Source organism: Phyllostomus hastatus, unplaced genomic scaffold (assembly GCF_019186645.2).
Source record: "Phyllostomus hastatus isolate PE091 unplaced genomic scaffold, TTU_PhHast_1.1 phas_contig_1, whole genome shotgun sequence".
Classification (NCBI taxonomy): domain Eukaryota; kingdom Metazoa; phylum Chordata; class Mammalia; order Chiroptera; family Phyllostomidae; genus Phyllostomus; species Phyllostomus hastatus.
In genome coordinates this window covers 20,424,400-20,447,951 of record NW_025333498.1, presented here as the reverse complement: position 1 = coordinate 20,447,951, position 23,552 = coordinate 20,424,400, and the positions used below count along the sequence as shown (strand labels likewise).

The following is a 23,552-nucleotide window of genomic DNA, read 5'->3' as shown; positions in this document are numbered from 1 at the left end:
ACTTTATTTATTTATTTTTTACCAAGAAATGCACATATAGAATTAGTATTAAATACAGGTGTTTAGAACGGTCTTAGTTAACAATTTTTTAAAAGCTAGTATGTATTAATGCAAAACACCACATAGAAATGGGCATTTAGGGGCTCTCTTGGCTGGTCATCAGCTTGGGTCTCACTTGTGTATTGAGCACATAATCATGATGGAAGGGTGAGCAGCGGACAGTGCTATTCATGAGAGGCTAAAGGGGATGGAAGCTGTCCACCATTCTTTTCTCTTTCTCTCCTTGGAAGTGAAAAGGAGGGTCCGAAATTGCTCAAGCTGATGGTGATCAACCTCTACAGGCTGCTTCTTAATGATCCAGGTGAGGGACTTGGAGAATGGCGGGGTCGTCAGGGATCCCGAGTAGGTCCAGTAAACTGGGCAGGGGGGCATCAGGTAGGCAGGGTCAAATGACCCAAATTCCACTAGGGCATCCTTATGCCTAATTGATGGCAATGTATCCACCAATTTCTGTAGGTCTTTAATGATGTTTTGCTAACTTAAAAATACTGCTATCACAGCCAAACCATTTTCTTCCAGTGCTGCATCCTCAGAGTTTTCAAATTTGATTGCATTCCAATGCACCAGGTGCAGCCCTGCCAGGTAACATTTGCTATCCATGGTATGGTCAGAGCCCTAGGCATTGATGGCCCCCTAGTGAAAGTGGAATTCTTCAATTGGTAGTTGTGTTCCAAGGGTCCTCCCATGATCACTGATTTATCCTTAGAATCTTCAAATTCCACAAGAAAAGAATATCCGTTATTCCAGATGTGTAGGCAGGAGGTTGGGTCATAAGAGATGGTGAGCAGTGTTGTCAGGATCGTAGACACTATCCCTCCACCAGATGTTGATGGGCTACTGGCACTGGACTCCCGGGACCAGGTACCAGGTCCATGCTCTCCCAGAGTGGGTGCAAGGCTCAGTTTCAGGTTTTGTAAGTGCAGGTGTAGAGCCTGCAAGGTCTCACTGCCATGGACCTTGGAATCTGGAATTTTCTCCACAGTGATTTGCATGGAGAGGTTTGAAGAATGACTCTCAGGCTACTCATCACCACCGTCTTTGGCTTGAGATCTTGGTCAGATTGCAAAAAACTTGCAGGAACCAGAGCGTTTTCCCAAAAGCACCAGTCTTCCAATTCAACTTTAAGTGAGAAAAGAAAACTTAAAAAAATATTTTAAATATATCTCAAAATAAAAAATAATTGTTTTAGTTCCTTTTGGTTCTTCCCAATCTTTCCAATGTATGATCACTAATTTTATTTTTTATTTTTTCTTATAATTTTTTATTGTTGTTCAGATACAGTTATCTCTATTTTTCTCCCACGACACCCACCCCCACCACTCCACCCGTCCCTGCCTCCCACCCTCTAACCTGCCCCCTTTGGCTTTGTTCATGTGTCCTTCATACATGGTCTTTGACAGCCCTTCTCCTGTTTCCCCCCTTCCTCTGCCCCTCTGGTTACTGTCAGTTTGTTTTTTATTTCAATCTTGGGTTATATTTTGCTTGCTTGTTTGTTTTGTTGATTAGGTTCCACTTATAGGTGAGATCATATGGTATTTGTCTTTCACCCCCTGGCTTATTTCACTTAGCATAATGCTCTCCAGTTCCATCCATGCTGTCATAAAGGGTAGGAGCTTCTTCTTTCTTCCTGCTGCATAGAATTCCATTGTGTAAATATACCATAGTTTTTTAATTCACTCATTTACTGATGGACAATTAGGTTGCTTCCAGCACTTGGCCATTGTAAATTGTGCTGCTCTGAACATTGGGGTGCATAGGTTTTTTTGAATTGGTGTTTCAGGATTCTTAGGGCATGATCCCAGAAGTGGAATTGCTGGTTGAAAAGACAATTCCATTTTCAGTTTTTTGAGGAAATTCCATACTGTTTTGTGTAGTGGCTGTACAGTCTACATTCCCACCAACTGTGCACTAGGGTTCCCTTTTCTTCATATCCTCACCAGCACTTGCTGCCTGTTGATTTGGTTATGATGGCCATTCTGACTGGTATGAAGTGGTATCTTATTGTGGTTTTAATTTGCATCTCTCTGACGGCTAGCGATGCTGAGTATCCTTTCATATGCCTCTGGGCCCTCTGTATGTACTCCTTGTAGAAGTGTCTGTTCAGGTCCTTTGTCCATTTTTAAATTGGGTTGTTTGTCTTCCTGGAGTAGAGTCGTGTGAGTTCTTTATACATTTTGGAGAACAAAACCTTGTTCAAGGTATCATTTGCAAATATATTTTCCCATATGGTTTGTACCCTTTTCATTTTGCTGATGTTTTCTTTAGCCATGCAGAAGCTTTTTAGTTTGATGAAGTCCCATTTGTTTATCCTTTCCTTTATGTCCTTTGCTCTAGAACATACTTAGGGCTCTTGCTTTTGGAACTTTACATTACTTTCAATTTGTTGTTAAATCATGGTATTTATAAATTTAAAACAATCTTTCTTGGATGATGTTCTTTTTACCAAGATAAGGGAAGCTTGGTTCAGGCTTAGCAGTAAAACTGATATGCTCGGCTTTGTACATTACTGAGTTTAAGCGGGATATCCAGGTGAAGATGTCCAGTTAAATACATTTGAGACTTAGGGGAGAATTCTGAGTTATAGCTACACATTTGGCACATAGGTAATAATTAAAGCCCTGTGTATAGAAGAGTGTGTATAGTAAGGAGATGAGAACACTTGATACAGGACTCAAGGAAAAATCATTAAAGGGAGTGACTGAAGAAGGCATTACCTACGAAAGTGACCGAAAGGAGTGGAGTAGGAGGAAAATTTCAGAGAGTGGCATTAGAGTAGGCATGAGGAAGTTCAGAAAGGAAGAAACTTATCAAGATTGTTAAATGCTGCAAAAGTTCAGATCAGATTGGCTGTCCTGTTTAATCTTATAGTCAGGAGGCCATCTTTGGGGTCTATATCAGGAGCAGTTTTAGTTACATATATAGTTGCATTTTATTGCTGATATGATTTTGTTACAGATAGGTAATTTGTGTTACAAGTATATATAAAAGGCTTTAGTATATTAAGAATTTAGGAGAGTTCTTATTTCTTATAGTACTTTATAAAAGGAATTATTATAAATAACATAATTTAGTTGACAGTTCATTAATTTTGATTTAGTAACTTTCCAGAATTTAATAGATCTGATAAAATTAAAAGGTTAAAATAATTAAATTTTTCATTTTTGCTAACCTTTTTAAAATTTGTGATCATTTGGTTACAGAATAATTTTTTTTAAAGGAACATAAACATTCAGTGAGTCTAAATTTATTTTATTTGGGTAAAGGCATTTTGTAATTATTACTCATAATAGATATGATACTGGAGGACATAGCTCAGATGCTATTTTTACAAAAGCTCTAATGCTGTTGTAATAAATAATATTCTAAAAATTTTAAGGCTTTCTTTGTAATAGGCTTTCTTTCCTTTGAGTGGTGATGGTATTGACAACGTCTTGAAACTAAGTCTGCAGCAGACTGCTAAGGATTAAGATGAATCTATTTGAATCTCACTCTGTTTCCCACATTGTCTTTTCTTAATTTATTTTGAATTTGGGATTAAGTTTCATAATAAAGGCAGAATAGTTCATAAACACTTAATGATGACCCATTCCCTAACCTATAGACAAACTTGGCATCACTTTTCTAATAGATAAACTCCATAGAAAACAAGATACAAATAGGAAACCTTAGATGGTTGTAACATTATGCAACCTCTGGGATAATGGAAAATTCTTGAGTTGTACTGAATCTGCCAGAGCTTATTTATGGCTTTATTCATATCTATGCCCAATTTTAGAAAGGAATAACCTGAATTAAGAACAAATTCACAATAGAAAAATAACAATGACACTTCTTTTCTGGAAACTATAGAAAGCTAATATAGACATGCATTTTTTTAGAAGCTTAAAGCAACACCCATTTATTTATTCACTGTTTATGTATGTCCAAGTCTAGACATAGTGTGACTGGGTTCTCTCTCTGCTTAGTCTCATGAGGTGACAGCCACTATTGCTGATCTTACCATCTTCCAGGCTCGTGTGGAAATGCATTTTAATACTAGCATCAAGCAGTTACATTTGAGGTTTTCTTATGTTTGATATATGGGTTTGTTTTTTGAAATATTCTCTTATGGATATATTCTTAATGTAAATGTACATGTTTAAAGGTGAGCTGTAAAGTGGCATAACTGAGTGTTTTAATTAAAGAAACCTGCTAAAACTTACAAATTTACAAAGTAGAGGTATAGGAGACCAGACATGTATCCTGTCAAGTCTGTTGTCACTCATTGCATTTTTGAAGGTCTCAGAGAATGCTTTGAGCATCCGCAGCATATTGCTGTTTATTTCCATTTCTTCTGTGGGGACAAATTTTTCTCTTCTGAGGATGATTTAATTTTTAAAACCTTTTCATTTTAAAGAAAATTTGAACTTATAGAAATATTTCAAGGATAGTACAAATAACTTTTTGGACCATTTCAGAGTAAATTGCTTTACACTGAAATACGTTATAGCATATTTCCTAGAAATAAGGACACTTTCTTATATAATCACAATACAACTTTCCAAATAAGAAAATTAACATTTTATTTGAGTATGATAAAATCCTTAAATCCCAAGTTTTGACAGTTGTTCCAATAATGTTTATTATAGCATTTAAAAAGATCCACTACAGAATTACTCATTGCATTTGGTTGTTATGTCTCTGATCTCCTTCAATATGGAATAATTTCCTCAATTTTTATTTTCTTGACCTTGGCACTTTTAAAGATTACAGGGAGGTAATACTGTAGAATGTCCCTCAATTTGGGCTTATCTACTGCCCCCTTATGTTTTGATTAAGGTTATGCATTCCTAGCAGGAATATCAAGGAAGTGCTGTTGTCTGTTCATTGTAGCTTGTTGGGTGTCACGTGATTTTAGTTTGTTTCACTGGCGATTAACTTTGATTACTTGGTTAAGGGGATGTCTGCCAGACTTCTTCACTGTCAAGTTACCAATTTTTCCCACTTTGTCATTAATACATAATTTGTGGTGAGATATTTTGAGATGCTACAATAATGTGTTCCTCATCAACTTTGAATTTATTCATTCATTTATTTATATCAGTCTGGATTTATGGATTCCTATTTTGTTTTATGCGGTACAGCTCGTTACTCATTTTGATGCTCAAATTGTTGTAGATTTGAGCAGTAGGAGTCCCTTCAATCTGGTTTGGATTTATCCACATCATTCTTTGAGCATTTTTTTATTTTCAGGCACAAGAATCACCCATTTCTCCAAGGATTCCTGGTTATGTTAATAGAGAATGGTATTAGAAAACACAATCCATGCCTTGATTCTGATGAGGTATAGCTATCCTCAGATTCTCTTAGTGGACAGAACTAGGGAAAGTTGCATGTGTTGTGTGTGTGTGAGATGGGGGGGGAGGGTGTAGATGGAGGGAGTGTGGAGGGAGGTATTAAAAACCTTGAGTTTACCCTAATAATTCCAATTTTAATTCACTACCGTGAGAGTCATTTTTGTATTCTCTCTATATTTGTTACTTTCCCACGGTGAGATACTTGGCACCTGTAATCCTCAATATATATTACTGTTTTGATGAATTTCCCTTTACATAACCAATTTCTTGTAATCTTACCACACAAGAATGCCCTCCTGTTGCCAGGCCGTTGGGCTTCGATACCCTGTGCCAGGCCACTGTTGCCGCTCTCCGTGTTCAGGAGGGAAGGAAGGGCAGGAGCGGATTTAACTTCTTTGAAATAGTAAGTTTGGTTAGTAAGGTGAATGAAGGATTGGCCTGGGTAATATTTTAGTTGAAAACAATGTAAAACATATGAGTTATAGTTACAAAATAATCAAGTGAATTTTCTTAAATGTATCCTAAGTTAAAGTAAATGTTAGAAAAAGGAGTGTTAAAAATCTTTTGAATATTATTGGCATAAATATGTAACTTCTTATAGTAAGTTGGACCACAGCACTTGGGTTTATAGGTATTTGTGATTATCTCCATTAATTAGATGAGAGCAGATGTATGAATACTCTAAAAATTACTATTAGCATTCCTTTCTTCTAAATTCTCCATTCTATATACTTGAATCATTTCAGATTAATAGAAGAATTCTTTTAGGTTTCCCATAGAAGTGACTTCATAGAATCTCAGTTTAATGAAATGCTTTGACTTTTGTAATATAGATATAATAAATAGTCATGAAAAGAAACTGCAATAGTATACTCTATTCATTATGTTTTTAGTGTCCTTTGTGTCATGGGCTATGATAAGTCCCATTTTGAGTTTTGTTTAGCTAAAAAGTTTGTCTCTTGCAATGAGTTAATATTTAACTCATCTTTTAATCCTTTTTCTTTTTCTTCTCCCCCTCCCTTTCCTCTTGTTTTAAATTACTCTTTGAACCTTTCCTTGCTTCGGATAAACTTTTATGCTCATTAATATTGTTAGTCTTCCCAAATCTAGGGAAGCCTATCTCCTTATTTTATTAGTTTACTTTTATTTTCTTATTCTTATGTATAGTTCTGTTGCACTTTTTTTTTTGCCAGCCTCAAGTTAAAATATTCTTTGGAAGTAGATAAGGGATTAGTTATAAATAGAATATAGTAAATTATTATTTTTAAATATATTTTATCAAATATGCTATTACAGTTATCCCATATTTATCTCCCCTTTATTCCCCTCTGCCCTGCAGCTCCCCTCCCACCGGCAATTAAATCCAAAGGAATATTCATGCTAAGATTTGGAATATAGTTTAATTCTTTATATTATATTTGAGACTATTTCATATTCTTTTACTTAAAACAAAATAAACTGAACTTGGAGCATTTCCTTGTAGAAACTGGGAAGCTTCCTGGCTTCTGTTCATTCTCTATAAGGAGAGGTCTGTTGTGAAGTTGAGAGTAAATCTGACTATTCTTATCTTTTAGATTCTGCTCATATCTAAACATCATAGCTTCTTCTAGCAATCAGTTTGCTCTTATTTGTTCCTGGGGTTAAAATTTCAGTTCCTTGCTAAAAAGACTTTTCTAGCTCGTGCTACCAATCGACATATGCTTAGGAAGTTGTATGTTGGTAATCCAAATTTTCTACTTTAATTATTATTTCACATTTTAAAATAAATTTTGAATTTTATTTTTATCTTTAAGCCAGTGATTTTCAAAGTACGTTTATAAAAATCTTCACTCAAGGACTTGTTTCCATTGATTTGAGAGAGAGAGAGAGAGAGAGAGAGAGATGTGAGAGAGAAATGTCAATGTGATAAACATCAATTGGTTGCCTCCCATACATACGCTAACTGCACCCAGCTGGGGATTGAACCATTTTAATACAGTGGAATACTGCCCTGGCCAGGTGGGTCAGTTGGTTGGAGTGTTGTCCCATACACCAGAAGTTTATGGGTCCTGTCCCCGGTCAGGGCACATACCTAGATTGTGGGTTATATCCCTGGTTGGGGCACGTGTGGGAGGCAACCAATCAATGTTTCTCACATCGATGTTTCTTTTCCTCCCTCTCTCTGTCTCTTTGTCTCTCTCCCTCCCCCACCCATCTCTCCCCATCTTTCTCTCCCTCTCCCTTCCTGTCTTTCAAATCAGTAAACATATCCTCAGAAGAGGATTTAAAAAAAGCAGTGCAACCTTCATGAAATTTAATATATAGTTCATGTTGTTCTTAACTGTGTACCAAGGCCTTTTCACATGTTATGTACTCCTGAGAGATAACAGGTAAGTCTTTAGCATGGTTGACACTTATCACTTTATTTCTGTTTAACCTAGGCGACAAAAGGCTAGAGAGAGGCAGCAAAAATTGCTTGCAGAGTTTGCTTCACGACAGAAAAGCTTCATGGAAACAGCAATGGATGTTGGTAAGTCAAAATTTATTAGAACTCTCATAATTATAGTTATTATCATAGGAATTATTTAGTCTAATCTTCCACCAGTTTTAAATATTACAGACAAATGATTTCTGGTCTTTATTTATATAATGAAGTCCTGGAAGATCAGCTCTTTATAGGTCATCCATTTCTGTTGTTGAGTAGCTGCAGTTAGAAAGTGCTTCCTGATGGCAGCAGTAAGTGTCTGCTCACTGTTCTCATCTGTTAAATTCTCCTGTGGATTTGTGAGGTTCACCAATGTGCATTTACTTATTCTGTTGTGTGTGTGTGTGTGTGTGTGTGTGTGCGTGAGTGAAATTATCCTAAGATCCTTAAAACAGTTTTCAAACAGGTGTACTGCCTTCTCCTCCTGCCACCCTTCAGTATTCCTTAAAATCAAATGCACTTCTCACTTCATTTGGATTAGCATTTGCATTTGTACAATGAGAAGCAGTACCATTTTCCTGTATGATGGTAGGTTGATTTGAGTAATCTTTTACAAACATTGGAGAAATAGATTAAATATCAATTAATCTTAGTCTTCCTTTCTGACTACTGTATTTTACTGTGTATAATGCACACTTTTTTGCCCAATTTTTTTTGAAACGATCTTATGTATTTATTTTTAGAGAGAGGGGAAGGAGAAAGAGAAGGGGAGAAGTATCAATGTGTGGTTGCTTCTCATGTGCTCCCCACTGGGGACCTGGCCCATCACCCAGGCATGTACCCTGACTGGGAATCAAACCAACAACTCTTTGGTTCGCAGCCCACACTCAGTCCATTGAGCTTCCCCAGCCAGGGCCTCTGCTCAAAATTTTGAGGGAAAAATAAGGATGCACATAATATGTGGGTAGTATCTGAAATACCTTTTATCTGTACTTGTGTTTTGTAATTATTTGTTACATAAAATTTCTTGTACCATAATATATTTAAAAATAAATGCTAAAAAACTCCTTTATAATACAAAAACAAGTATCTAAATATAAATAAATAATTGAATAAAAAATTAAAATGAAAGATTTTCTTCCTGAATGTTTGGGCCAAAAATGTGGGTATGCATTATATATGGCAAAATATGGTACTACTTGCATGCCAGTGATATTTTTAGACAAAAATTCTGAAATAAAATAAAGTTAGGCATTTAGTTGAAATATATACACATATTATGTTCACTCAAACATGCAGATACATTCTCATGCACCTTTTTGCACATAAGCACTCACGACCAATGTCCAGAAGAGGTGTGGAGAGAGGGTCAGTCCAGACTTAGCTAGCATAGTGTCTTCTAAACATCAACAGTGGAGAGTATATGTTCAAGACATAACTTTGTTGTTAAGAATACTTAAGTTCTCTTTTTTGGATTAACTTAGTTGATTGTCTTATATGAAAGAAGAGAATTTAGTTCATTACACTACTTTCCCTTTCTCCATCTCTTCTTTTACTTCTCCTTTCCAAATATTGATAATTACATTTTTTTACATACTAAATATAATTATATCTATAATGAGTTTCTTCATATCCCCTTATTTATATAAAATATACTAATAAAGCACCCCTTCTATATTTTTTCTTTCTTCATCTGTCTTTCACATTTTATCAGTTACTTGTTTACTTTTAAATTGTCAAGGTTGCTAACATTTTGTTTTGCAGTTGCAATAAAGTCTTTCATCTAAAGGTTGACTCTGAAAGTTGAAAACAATTAATATGACTTTTCGAATGTTGTTCAGTACAGGGCTAAGTAGTGTGCTAGGATGCATTTGCTTCTTTTGAGTCCAGTGTGGATGGACCACTTTAAGGAGACTGTGTTTAGTATATAGCCTCTTTTCTTATAGTCTCTCCCAACTGGTAAAACCATACTACCCTTTACTCATTTCTGTTTGGGCCATTGCTTTGTTACATTGTCTTTTGTTTTTCCTGAAGTTTCCAACTGCCCTTTTCTCTTAACTAATTATTTTTATGATATCTCTATTCTACTCACCCAGTACTACTGTCCTTTGCATGTTATTCTATTCTAGTCTGGTCCATTTGTTTTATTGGCATGCTGTACAGCCATTGCCTTGGGATTTTCCTCTTCTGGGGTTGATCTGGTGTTTCCTTCATCTTTTTTTTAAGGTTTTATTTATTTATTTTTTAGAGAGGGGAAAGGGAAGAAGAAAGAGAGGGAGAGAAACATCAATGTGTGATTGCCTACTGTGGTTGCCTAAGAGACCTGGCCTGCAACCCAGGCATGTACCCTAGACTGGGAATCTAACCGGCAACCCTTTGGTTCACAGGCCTGTGTGCAGAGCTATGCCAGCCAGGGCATCCTTCATCTTATACCATCTCTTTTTTGTCTTGTTTTATTGGAGTGCAGCTTCAAGTTTATTCCTAATAATGCTTATGTGGAGGCTAATCTGATTCTTTATATTTCTGGATGGGACATTAGTTTGCTCTCATGCTGATTCATTCATTTGAATACAATTAGAATTCTGGGTTGATACATATTTTCTCTTATAACTGTTAAGGCAATACTCACTTGTCTTTGACCATTCATTTGATGAGAAGTCTGGTGGTAGTTTGATTTTTATTTTTTGTAGGTGAGCAATTTTTTTCTTTTCTGTGACACTTTCACAATTGTCTGATTCTTAGAGATCTGAAATTTTATGATTTGTATCCAGGTAGATCTTATTTCATTCTCCTTAGTACTTAATGGGCCTTTTAGTCTGAAGATTTATATCTTTGAAGCTCTGAGAAAACACTTTCCCATGATTTCCTTGATAACTAGTATAGTCATCCTCCAGGATGACCCTCGATGATCCACGCCTCCTGGTGTTGATGCCTGGTGCACTCTACTTCCACACGCACCAGGGTTGGTGTATGTGACCACTGGAACACGGGGATGGTGGGAGGAGCAAGAGCAGCAGCAGGAGAGGGTACAGAAAAGCTAAAAGAATAGTATTATAAATTCCCATATACCAGTGTAGCCTTTATGAGCATTTTTTCTTTATGCTTGCCCTTTCTTGTTTTCTCTCTGTAGAAGTTACAGACATCATATTACCTTATTCCTAAAAGTTACAGCATGCATGTCCTAGGATTGAGAATATTCTCCTACTCAACCATAATATATTATATGTAAGAAAATAATTTCAAACTATTAACCTTGATATTATGTTAAACAATGATATTATTTGAAGTAACTTAAAAAATAAAATTTATTTACATATCATTTTGTCCTTCACTACATCCCACTAAGGGTATAGAGAGTCAAAGTTCTGTGTTCTGAAGTCACTGGAGAGCCGTCCTGTTTTTGGGAGGTAATGTAATCAGTTTCACGTGCAGTTTGGTTTATTTGTTTTCAACTTGAGGAACTAAGGAATGTTAATAATAATTTTAGAAATTGTTTTTATCTGTTGTTTCCCAGTCCCAAGTGAGATAAAATGAAATAGTTTTTTGAGGAATTGATTAAGCAAAGCACCTAGAGGAGGTCAGGTAGTGTTCTCTGGAGTAGGAGAATAGCCACCTCCTTTCCCGAGCAGACTGGAGGGAAGGAAGAGAGAGTGGATGGAGATAGAGGTAAGTTTCACTGGGGTTAAGGGAAGTGGGAAGTTTAGGTGATCACTTACTTGGTTGCTTTAGTTTTCAGGGTTAAGTAAATTTTGAGTTCTGCTGAGTGAAAAGAATGCAACCAGAGTTTTGGAATAGTTGCTGAGGAAAGTGGGAGATAATGCTCACCAAGGCTAAGTGTAAAGATTGATAAACAATGCTTAGGGACCAGCTATATTCAAGATCATAAATTTGAATTGTTCCTAGCCTGCAAGTTATTGACTCCCTCTTCTAAATCTTACTACTTTTTGAAAGGTATGGCCTATTTTGGCAGTAGCCAGGGCACAGGAAGAACAATTGAGGGATCAGGCAGACATGCTTGCTAGCAAACAAAGGCAATTCACAGAAGCCGTCAGGATAATGACCCCAGCCCCGGTTCTTGCATGCTGCAGTGGCGACAGGTGAGGTAATAAAGGTTCATGAGTACTTGGTTTATTCAGGTTATTCATGGCCATGCCAGTGGGACCCTGGACCATTCAGATTTATATATTCCTGTTCTTTATAACTCAGTTCCTTTTCATGGAGAGCTGTTTGACCCCAAAACCCCATCTGAGGCTCCATTTCCATCCATGGCCCAAGATGAAAATTGCAGTCACATGTTTCTTACCTCCAATGACTATTTGCTTCACTTGCACGGAACATTATGTATTATAATATTATTAACACATGAACCTGGACATGAACATATGTATATTAACACTTATAGCTGAAGTACTACCTGGCAGTAGTACAGATACAATTTAATCTCAGTCCCATCTTCTGCTTCATTTGTCAGATTCCTTATCTTCTCTCCTTATTTCCTATCAGTGTTGCAGGAATGTAAACATTCTGTGGTTGCTGCTTTCTTATTTTGCCTTTATCTTTGTGTTTGAGGGATGTTCTCCTATTAGTCTAGTAACACAACATGCAGAATATTTCAAATTTATAACACACAGTACTTTTCAAATCCTCTAATTAAATAATTTTATTAGTTGAAAATTTAAGGACAAAAGCTTTTCTCTCTGAATGCAAGAGATTTCTGCTGTGTGACAGCACTCTTAACCAGTTCATTGTTCACTGCCTTTCTGAGGTTATGAAGTTTTCGACACAAAGAGACTCACCTCTGTATTTCCTTCATATTTTTTCTCCTGATCACTAATCTCTGTTATTTATTTTGACTAGCTATCAAGGTGTAGGAGTCAAAATGTTAAATTATAACCTTGATCCATTATAAGTTAATCACAGAGAGATGGCTAAAATGCAACAGAATTGAGTTTCAAATGGGAGTTAAAAGAACTTATTTATTTTGGAAATTATTTTCTGATATTAGACATACTTTGTTTTAATTGTAGAAATATACCATACAGAAAAATAAGGGACAAAATTTATCCCTAATCTTACCATCAAAAACATACTATATTTCTGATGATACTGTGTAGTAACAATTATGTATCATTCCTCTTTACTCAACATTGTAGCATAAAAATATCCCCATGGTATTATTATTAAAACTCCTAGCAACTATAATTTTTAAAAGCCGTACTTCATTAGAGATAGCATGGGGTAATGGTTATGAGCATGAACGGACTCTGGGGCTTGTTGCCCAGATTCATAGCTCAGCCACTCCATTGCCTGAAGTGATTTACTTAACTTCTCTTGGCATTGGTTTCCACACAGTTAAAAAGGATTATTATCCAGCAGGTCCTCAAAGAACATCCTTTCATTCAAGGTCATTTTATTATAATATTAATGAGATTATATAGGAACTTAACTCTTGTTTATATCAATTGGCCTATGGTAAAATCCTTGTGTGTCATTTCACTTAAAGTCACATATTCTATTAACATTAAATGAGGACCTACCGTACTACCTACCTCATAGGGTTGTTGGGAAGATTGATGGTACTAGTACATTTAAAATAGAACAGAGTGCTTGGCACATAATAAGTTTATGGCTATTAACATTATTTTTATTCTATAATTTACTTTTCTTACAGATTTTATTATTTAGAGAGATAATAAATAGGTTTATTATCTAAAATATGGGAGGGACAAAGAGAGGGATTGAAACATTGTTTTGGGAGGATAATGATGATAGATATTTTTGTATCTCAGCTGTGTACCCAGCACTATGCTAAGCACATTCTACCAACTTGTTTTTCTTGACACACCCATGAAATAGATGGCATTATTTCAGATACAGATGCCTAAATTTATATTAAGTAATGGGTCTGAGGTTATACAGTAGTAAATAGTGGAGTCTGGCTATTGATCAGCAAGCTTTGCCTGCTCTTTACACTTTATTCATATTTGAAGAATACAGAGGAGAGTTAAGCTCTCCTTCAGGCCAAGCTGGTAGCCTGGGGATAGAAAGGAACAGATATGAGAATAGTTGCACGGTGAGAATTAAGACACCTGATGATTGATTGATTGATTGATCCAGGTGGAAGAGGGTACAGGGGAGAGGAAAAATGGGACAACTGTATTAGCATAATCAATAAAATATAGTTTAAAAGATCCTTGATGTTATACTATGAGTTTGCACTGATTATTGGGTCAGCTCCACCCAAATCATATGAATTGAAAATGGATGGTGAGGGGGTGATTCTCCTAAAGAAAAATTGAGGCTAGCTGTTAGCAGAAGGGGCAATAGATAGTAGGTAGATAGAAATAGCATCTGTTCAGAGTATCCATCCTTTAAGATTTCACTTGAAAAGTGGGATAGTCCAAGCAACAGCTGACATGGATCAGGATTTTGTTAATTATTATTATTTTTAGTTTTGGAGAGAGCTGCTTTGTTATTTGAGGTTTATCTTTTTTTTTTAACAGTGTACAATATACTATGTATATGCTACCATTTATGTAAGAAGGGCAGTGGGGATATATATATATTTAAATTTATTAAAATATAGTACTTGCTGGTGTGGCTCAGTGGATTGAGTGCCTTCCTGAAAACCAAAAGGTTGCTGGTTTGATTCCCAGTCAGGGCACATTCCTGGGTTGCAGGCCAGGTTCCCAGTTGGGGGCGTGCGGGAGGCAACCAGCCGATGTATCTCTCATATGTGGATGTTTCTCTCCTTCTTTTTTTCTTTCTCTCCTCTCTCTCTAAAAATAAATAAGTAAAATGTTTAAAGATATAAAAATATAGAGATATAAAAAGGTTTATATCTCAATTTCCTCTTCTTAGGTAAATGATAATATACTATGCACACCTTTTCTACCTTGCCTTTTTTACTTAACATTTTACCCTGGCAAGTTTACCATGTGGTGTATAGATATTCTTTATTCCTTTTTTTAGCTGTATAATATTCTATTTTGCAGATTTTTCCATAGTTTATTCAAATGGTTTTTTATTATTGGACAGTTAGTTTCTTTTCACTCTTTTGCTATGCAGATAGTACTAATGAATATCCTTGTACATGTATTTCTTTGCATTTTGATAATATAGCTATAAGATAGATTTTTAGAAGTGGGATTGCTAGGTCCAAGGTAAATGCACATGTAATTTTGCTGGATATTGCCAAATGTTTTCATAGGGGTGGTAATGTTTTGTATTCCTATCAACAGTATGTCAGAGTATTAATTACATCTTTGTCATTAGAATATGTTGTCCAACTTAGTGTTTTTGCTAATCTAGTAAGTGAAAGAAATGGTATCATGGTCTACTTTTAATTAATATTCCTACTAATATAGAAAAAAGATGATTTTTACATCTTTAGCTGCTTCTTGTTTCCTGACACACTCTTTTGCTACTTTAGGAAACTTTTAGGTATTTAGCCTTTTTTTAATGTTTTTTTTTAAGATTTTATTTATTTATTTTTAGAGAGGGAAGGGAGGGAAAAAGAGAGAGAGAAACATCAATGAGCAGTTGCTGGGGGTCATGGCCTACAACCCAGGCAGGTACCCTGACTGGGAATCGAACCTGTGACACTTTGGTTCACAGCCCACACTCAATCCACTGAGCTACACCAGCCAGGGCTCTTTTTTATGTTTTTAAATTTTCCTGGAATCAAAGTTGATGACCTTGCTGTTATTCAGGTGTCACCAATCTACCTGTGTCCTTGGAATGCACATAATACATAAGTACTCCCATGTATCTATGGCTATTGCATCCATATTGTAAAAGAAATAATTTAAATTATTGTAGTTTTGAATTTCTGTGTTAACTTGTGAAGTTCTTATTCTCTCAGCTGAATAGAAACTACATGTATTTCTTTTCACTGAAATGAGAATGCAGATCTCATGGGAAGAATACTTTTTACATTGATTGCTCTGAGTATGAATTTGTTCAATTTTGAGGGATAGTCTATGTCTGTCATTTTAAGTCAATTACTGTGATGTGCATTTTAAAAAATACAGCCCATAAATAAAAGTTATATTTTGGTTATTTGTTTCATATTTGTTTGAAAAAACATAATGTGCTTAACATACTATATAAAACTTTATAAAAGCAAAGTTAATCACCTCTTTCTACCTTCCTTATACTCTCACCCCTGGGATAAACTATTATAAATAGGCTTTTTTGCTTTATACTAACTAATGCATATAAAATTATATAAATGGTTTTGTTCATATTTATTTTTTTGTAAATAAAATTATGCTGTACATAACATGCAGTTTGCTTTTTCCTTTTACTTATCATTAATGTCCCTGCAAATAGTGTGTACAGATTTCTTTTTCTCCAGATTTTATTATGCACATATGTACATGCACATGCATGCACATATGTGGGATTAACATAAATGCTTTTGGTTTGTGTTATTTTCTTCTGTGACTCATGGTTTCAATTTTGTTTGTGTACTCTTGTGCTTTTCTCTATATTCATATAATCATATACAAATGTACTACAATTTTTTGTTTATATGAGGTTCTCCCTCCTTTCCTTACCTTTCTCCCCTCCCTCCCTCCCTCCCTCCCTCCCTCCCTCCCTCCCTCCCTCCCTTCCTTCCTTCCTTCCTTCCTTCCTTCCTTCCTTCCTTCCTTCCTTCCTTATTTCCTTCTGGTCATTGTTTGCTTTACCAAATGGGGTGACCCTCCCTTGCTCTCTACCTTAGTAATACCTCCAAGTCTTCTCCAGTAGTTCTGATTCAGTGGTTATCAGCTTTGACAGCACTCAGAATCATTGTAGTCCCCTTAGAGTAATATCTGTGCCTGGGCTCCACTGTAGACTAGTTAAAGTAGAATATCTGGGAATGTGGCTGAGGCATAAGAATCTTTTGGAAGCTCCCAGCTGATTGTAATGTGTGGCCAAAGTTGAGAACCACTGCTGTAATTCAGTGTTTCTTTATTTGAGGGAAGTAGGGGAAAGTTCCTAATAGTCCAAAAGGAAGTAATTTCCTCATCCATGTCTCTATTATTGGATATTCACTTTATTTTCAGGCTGTTTCTTGCCTTTTATTCTGCTATGACTAGCAATATTTAAGTAAACAGCCAATGTAAGTTTCTGAAATTGGTATATCACTACATACAGGATGGGGCAAAAGTAAGTTTACAGTTGTGAGTATGTGAAAGTTTATTCTTATATTATTATTTATTATTGTATTATTTTCCATATGAACCACTGTAAACCTACTTTTGCCCCATTCTGTATACCTACTCTTTCATAGTATTTATATAGTTTAAATACCTATTAATAATTTTAAAAGATCCAGTTATAGGGATATAACTCTGATATTAACTCAGATTTTTTTCCCCATGTGTTGCCAGTTAACGGTACAAAGAGTTCTTTCTCATAAAATTTTCTGGTTTAGGAATTTGACATCTTATTTTTTTTTCATTTATTTTAACTATTATTTTTTAATATATTTTATTGATTATGCTATTACAGTTGTCCCATTTTCCCCTTCACTCACCTCCACCCTGTACACCCTCTCCCACCCACATCCCCCCCTTTAGTCATGTCCATGTGTCATACTTAAAAGTTCTTTAGCTTCTACATTTCCCATGCTATTCTTACCCCCCCCTTATCTATTTTCAACCTACAATGTATGCTACTTATTCTCTGTACCTTTTCCCCCTTTCTCCTCCTCCCACTCCCCTGTTGCTAACCCTCCATGTGATCTCCATTTCTGTGGTTCTGTTCCTGTTCTAGTTGTTTGCTTAGTTTCTTTTGGTTTTGTTTTAGGTGTGGTTGTTAATAATTGTGAGTTTGTTGTCCTTTTACTATACATGTTTTTTCTTTATCTTCTTTTCTTAGATAAGTCCCTTTAACATTTCATAAAATAAGAGCTTGGTGATGATGAACTCCTTTAACTTGACCTTATCTGAGAAGCACTTTATCTGCCCTTCCATTCTAAATGAAAGCTTTGCTGGATAGAGTAATCTGGGATATAGGTCCTTGTCTTTCATGACTTGGAATAGTTCTTTCCAGCCCCTTCTTGCCTGTAAGGTCTCTTTTGAGAAATCAGCTGACAGTCTGATGGGAACTCCTTTGTAGGTGACTGTCCCCTTATCTCTTGCTGCTTCTAGGATTCTCTCCTTCATTTTTTACCTTGGCTAATGTAATTATGATGTGCCTTGGTGTGTTTCTTCTTGGGTCCAACTTCTTTGGGGCTCTCTGAGCTTCCTGGACTTCCTGGAAGTCTATTTCCTTTGCCAGAATGGGGAAGTTCTCCTTTATTATTTGTTCACATACGTGTTCAATCTGTTGCTTTTCCTCTTCCTCTTCTGGTACCCCTATAATTCGGATGTTGGAATGTTTAAAGATGTCCTGGAGGTTCCTAAGCTTCTCTCCATTTTTTTAAAATTCTTATTTGTCCATTCTTTCCTGTTTGGTTGTTTTTTTCTTCCTTCTGGTCCACTCTATTGTTTTGAGTCCCAGTTTCCTTCCCATCACTATTGGTTCTCTGTGCATTGTCCTTCATCTCTTTTATGGTAACCTGCATTTTTTTCATCTAATTTGCGCCCACAATCAGCCAATTCTGTGAGCTTCCTGATCACCAGTGTTTTGAACTTTGCATCTGATAGATTGGCTATCTCTTGGTCGCTTAAAATGATGAGTCCTGGGGCATTGATCTATTCTTCTGTTTGAGACATGTCTCTCTCTCTCTCTCTCTTTTTGGTCTGGTCGCTCCTGTTACGGCGAGGGGCGGAGCCTTAGGTGTTCACCAGGGCGGGGCACCCCAGTCGCTAGATTGTGACATTGTATGTGGGGTCGGGGCGGGGGTGGGAGGGAACAATGGCGGTAGCTCCGTTCTCTGTGGGACCTCAGTCCCTTCTCTGGGATCCTGAGTTGCGCGCTCTGTCCTGCTCCACAATTGCAGTCTCACTGGGTCTGCCAGCTGCCGCTTGCGTACTCAAGTCCACCCGCTGTAATCTTGCACGCCCCAGATGCCTTATGTGCCCCCAGTTGTGTATGCGCCTAACTCTTTCTGCTCTCCTCGCTTCGACCGGCGCCAGGCTGCTTGTCTCCGCCCCTCCTACCAGTCTGGACGAACAGGTCTACTTCAACTTCTTGGCTGTCTGACTTCCATTCAAATAAATTCTCTGTCAGTTCTGGATGTTATTCTGCCTCTAAATTGTTGTTGTTCTAATCTTGGTTGTGCGTGGAGGTACAGTACGTCCACCTATGCTTCCATCTTGGCTGGAAGTCAGAATTTGACATTTTCCTACAAAGCTAAACTTAGTCTTATGATATAATCCAGTCATCTTGCTTTTTAGTGTTTATCCAACTAATGTAAAAATTTATGTCCAGGCCCTGGCTGGTGTGGCTCAGTGGATTGAGCTCTGGCCTGTGAATCAAACGCTGACTGGTTCAATTCCCAGTCAGGGCACATGCCTGGGTTGCGGGGCCAGGTTCCCAGTTCAGGGGTGCACAAGAGGCAACCACACATTGATGTTTCTTTCCCTCTCTTTCCTCCCCCCTTTCTCTAAAAATAAATAAATAAAATCTTAAAAAGATAAATTATAAATACTCATTCTTTAAAAAAAAACTAATGTCCACACAAAAATCTATACATGATTGATTAGAGAAGCTTTATTCATAATTACTCAAAACTGGCAGTAGTCAAGATATCCTTCAGTATATGAATAAGCTGTGGTACATTCATGCAATGGAATACTATTCAGCAATAAAAAGGAATGAACTATCAAATCATGCAAGATGTGGATGAATCTTCAATGCATATTGCTTGGTGAAAGTAGGCAATTTGGAAAGGCCACATACTGTATGTTTCCAATTGTGTTATATTTTGGAAAAGGCAATACTATAGAGACTGTAAGCAAATCATTGGTTGCCAGGGTTGGGAGTGGTGAGAGGCTAAATAGGTAAAGCACAGAGGATTTTATTAGAGCAATGAAATTATTCTGAATGATGCTATAAAATTGGGTACATAACACTACATTTGTGAAAACCCACAGAACTTTACAACAGAGTGAATCTTAATGTATGCAAATTTAAAAAGTCATTTAGGAGGTTGGAGGTCCCAAGATGGAACACAGAGCGTGAGGAGAGAATCTAACTCTGTTTTAAATGTACCAGAATGATAGAATCAATCATAAATTACCAATAACATATTTTAACATATTATACAATATATAGATGCAGTGGTTTTCCTTTTTTTAAAAGAAATAAACCATTGATCTTTTTATTTTTCAAAGAAAAATAAAGATGGACATTACTATCTAATTATTAGAGTCAGAATTCAAATATAATATTACTATGCATGGAAAGAGGTCCTCTGTTGTATGTTCATCCCTTTTGCACTGTCAGGCTTTACATTTTAAAGCTGTAGAAAATGAGACTTAGCAGCTTCTTTAGTATTGCATTTTAGTATTAGGATTTCCTTGAAATTTTCAAGTTGATTGTACTTCAGTAAAAAAAAAGGAAAAAGATAAGGAAAACTATCTTTGTGAGTGAGACAGAGTTAATAAAATGCAATCTCTTTGGCATTTACGGTGAGCCTGAGTTATTTCATGCCACTTTAAGTCAGGTGTTTATTCTCCTTTGAACCTGAGAGCAGACACATCCTTTCTTTTCTGTGCTAAAATTTTCTTCCTAAAAACCAGTAACCACATAGCAAGTCTTCATGGCCTTTGGTACTTTCTTTTGAAATCTTTTCATTTTGATTCATTAATCGTATTTTCATAGACATTGAGATTTCTTGTTCTGATTCTATTTGTATATTATTGATTTTTCTCTGATTTCTTTATTGGCTTATTTTTTATTTCCATTAATACCGGATATTATCCAAAGTTTTATTTTAGGCTTCTTTCACTTGTCCTCTCAGTTACTTTCAGTATCTATCAGATATATGCTTATCTGCATGGATTCTTATTAAATGTATCTGAACTTGATGTCTTTCTTTTTCTATTTCTGTCATGTAATTTTGCATCTTTATTTAGGTATGTTTTCTTCTTTTAAATGAGTCATAAATCACTTCTGCTCTTCTGGTTTTCCCAACCCCCTCTACTCATTCCTTTGTAACTGTGGAATATGCCTCTGATCTTTGTGAATTTAAGAGTCTTTATCTGAAAATCATTATCAACTAAATATTTTATTTCTTGCTGTTATCAACATCATACCACCAGAGGATTACTGTTACTTTCTATAGCAGTTCTGCTTTATGAATATATATGGTCATATTTAAATGATTTCTCTACATAAATAAATATATTGATAATTACTGTTGCTAAGATACAATCACTAGAATTGAAAGTGAAGGAGAAATAGTTTGTTCCTCGTTTATCTCCAAGTAAATATCACCATTCTTCTCCCACCCCCTGAGAGCTGCAATGTTATAAATTTTGCTTCTGAGGTGCCTGAAAGACAGTTAAAGCAATTTCCTTAAATTATAATATTTTAAAGCTTTTTTTTGATAAAAATGTCTTTGCCTCTTTGTTTTCCATTTCAATTTTGTATGTGAATGATACAATATTAGCAGTGTTTAATCATATATTATTTAAGGTCTTTCATTATATCAACTCTTTGCATTTTATTGTCTTTTTCTGAGTAAATATTTTATTTTAGCAAGGTATTATTTCCAGAATTTTATTATTTTATAACTTTATGGGTATGGAAGCTCACAATTACTTGAACTTAATTTTTCACATTTCCATTAAAGAGTGATTTCTCTTCTCAGATTCTCCCGAGAATGATATTCCTATGGAGATCACCACAGCAGAACCACAGGTTTCTGAGGCGGTGTATGATTGTGTTATTTGTGGACAGAGCGGCCCTTCCTCTGAAGACAGACCTACAGGACTGGTTGTCCTGTTACAAGCATCCTCAGGTAAAGTTAAAGTAATTTTTCAGTGGGAACATATTAGAGACAAAGTATCTATAACAGATTAATACATACATGCATTGAATGGAAGTTGTATCTTTGTCTAGATATAATTATGGATCTACATAGCAAGGATCAATTGGGATTTGTATAATAAAGATTCTTAATCTGGTTTTATCTCACCTTCCTAGACATGAGTGTTGGAAGAACTTTTTAACAAAGACATCTCTTTATATGTTAGAGTCTTTCCTTAAAATGATGCGGTGTATTACCAAGGGTGGCCAATAACTGAGGTCAGCGTTTGGCAATTTAGTTCTTCTAAAATCTGGAGGTGCTTTAATCCCAGAAATATTGTCAGTTTAAATATTTTAACTGCATAAGGCATATTGAGATAGCTTTTCCCTTATATCTTGATCTGCTATTGTAGAAGCTGTTATTCTTGAAACAGCATAACAACAAATTGATATGTTTGCACATCCATAGTTGACAAAAAAAATATTTTTTTTTAATTTGAAGGATTTTTCTGAATACTCTCCATCCTCTCCCACCTACATTAAAGTATTTTGAGGTAGGGTTAGGGTTAGAAGATGTAACAGTTATAAACATATACACACCAAACATCAGAGGCCCAAAATATGAAGCAAAAATAGATTGGAGGGAGAAATAGTTTTACAATGATAGTTGGAGACTTCAGTGTCCCACTTTCAGTATTGGATAGAACATCTAGACAGAAGATTAAAAAAAGAAATAAACCACTTTAGCAATACTATGAAAGAATTAAACCTAAAAAACTTGTATAGAACATACAACCTAACAATTGTAGAATACAGTTTCCTCAGTTGGGCATGGAATGTTCTCCACGATAGACCGTGTGTTAGGCCATGGAATAAGTCTCAATACATTTAAAAAGACTGAAACCATCCAGAGGATCTACTCTGACCACAAAGAATGAAAGTAGAAATCAGTTACAGCAGGAAAATTGGAAAATTACAAATATGTGGAAATTACATAACACATTCTTAAACAACCAGTGGGTCAAAGAAGAAATTACAAATGAAATTAGAAGGTACTTTGAAACAAATGAAAATTGAAATACAACATACCAAAACTTGGTGGTGGGGTGAAAACAGAGCACAGAGGGAAATTTATAGCTGCAGATGCTTACATTAGAAAAGATCTTAAATCAGTAACCTAATTTTATACTTTTAGGAACTAGAAAAATAAGAACAAGCTAACCCCAAAGCTAGCAGATGGAAAGAAATAAAGACTAGAAGAAAGATAAATGAAATAGAGAATAGGAAAACACTAGAGAGAATCAGAAAATCAATATCAAAATGGACAAAATTTTTAGCTAGAGTGACCAAGGGAAAAAAAACACACAAATAGTTAAAAATCAGAAACAAAAATGAGGACATTACTGCAGACCTTACAGAAATAAAAAGGACTGTAAGAGAACATTATGAATAATTTTGTCAACAGATTTGGTGTTAGATGAAATGGGTAAGTTTTGAAAACAAACTACCCAAACTGATTCACGTAGAACTAGCAAATTTGAACAGACCTTAAATAAGTAAAGAAATTGAATCAGTAATTAAAAACATCTAAATAAATAAAGCCTAGGACCAGATAGCTTCCCTGGTTGTTCTAACAACCATTTAAGTAATGAACAACAATTCTTCTCAGACTTGTCAAAAAAAAAAAAAGAGGAGGGAACACTTCCTAACTTATCCTGTGAACCCAGCATTACCCTGATACAAAAGCCACATGAAGATATGGTGAAATACTAACAAACCAATTCAGAAGTGTATGAGAATTAGTCATCATGGATAATTCATTATTTTGTAGTTGGTAGGAT

At 35.7% G+C, this 23,552-nt stretch overlaps 1 protein-coding gene and 1 pseudogene across 6 annotated transcripts in view; one reads left to right on the top strand and one right to left on the bottom strand.

Annotated features, from left to right (window-relative positions):
* The window catches only part of UBR3 (ubiquitin protein ligase E3 component n-recognin 3), a 212,589-nt gene that overhangs the window by 109,159 nt on the left and 79,878 nt on the right, over positions 1 to 23,552 (top strand). For all 6 annotated transcript variants that reach the window (XM_045840779.1, XM_045840481.1, XM_045840699.1 and 3 more), the window contains 2 exons: positions 7,817 to 7,905; positions 21,554 to 21,703. In XM_045840779.1, coding sequence (XP_045696735.1) covers positions 7,817 to 7,905; positions 21,554 to 21,703 — 239 coding nt within the window. The remainder of the gene's footprint in view (positions 1 to 7,816; positions 7,906 to 21,553; positions 21,704 to 23,552) is intronic.
* On the bottom strand, positions 137 to 1,087 carry LOC123820129 (annotated as a pseudogene).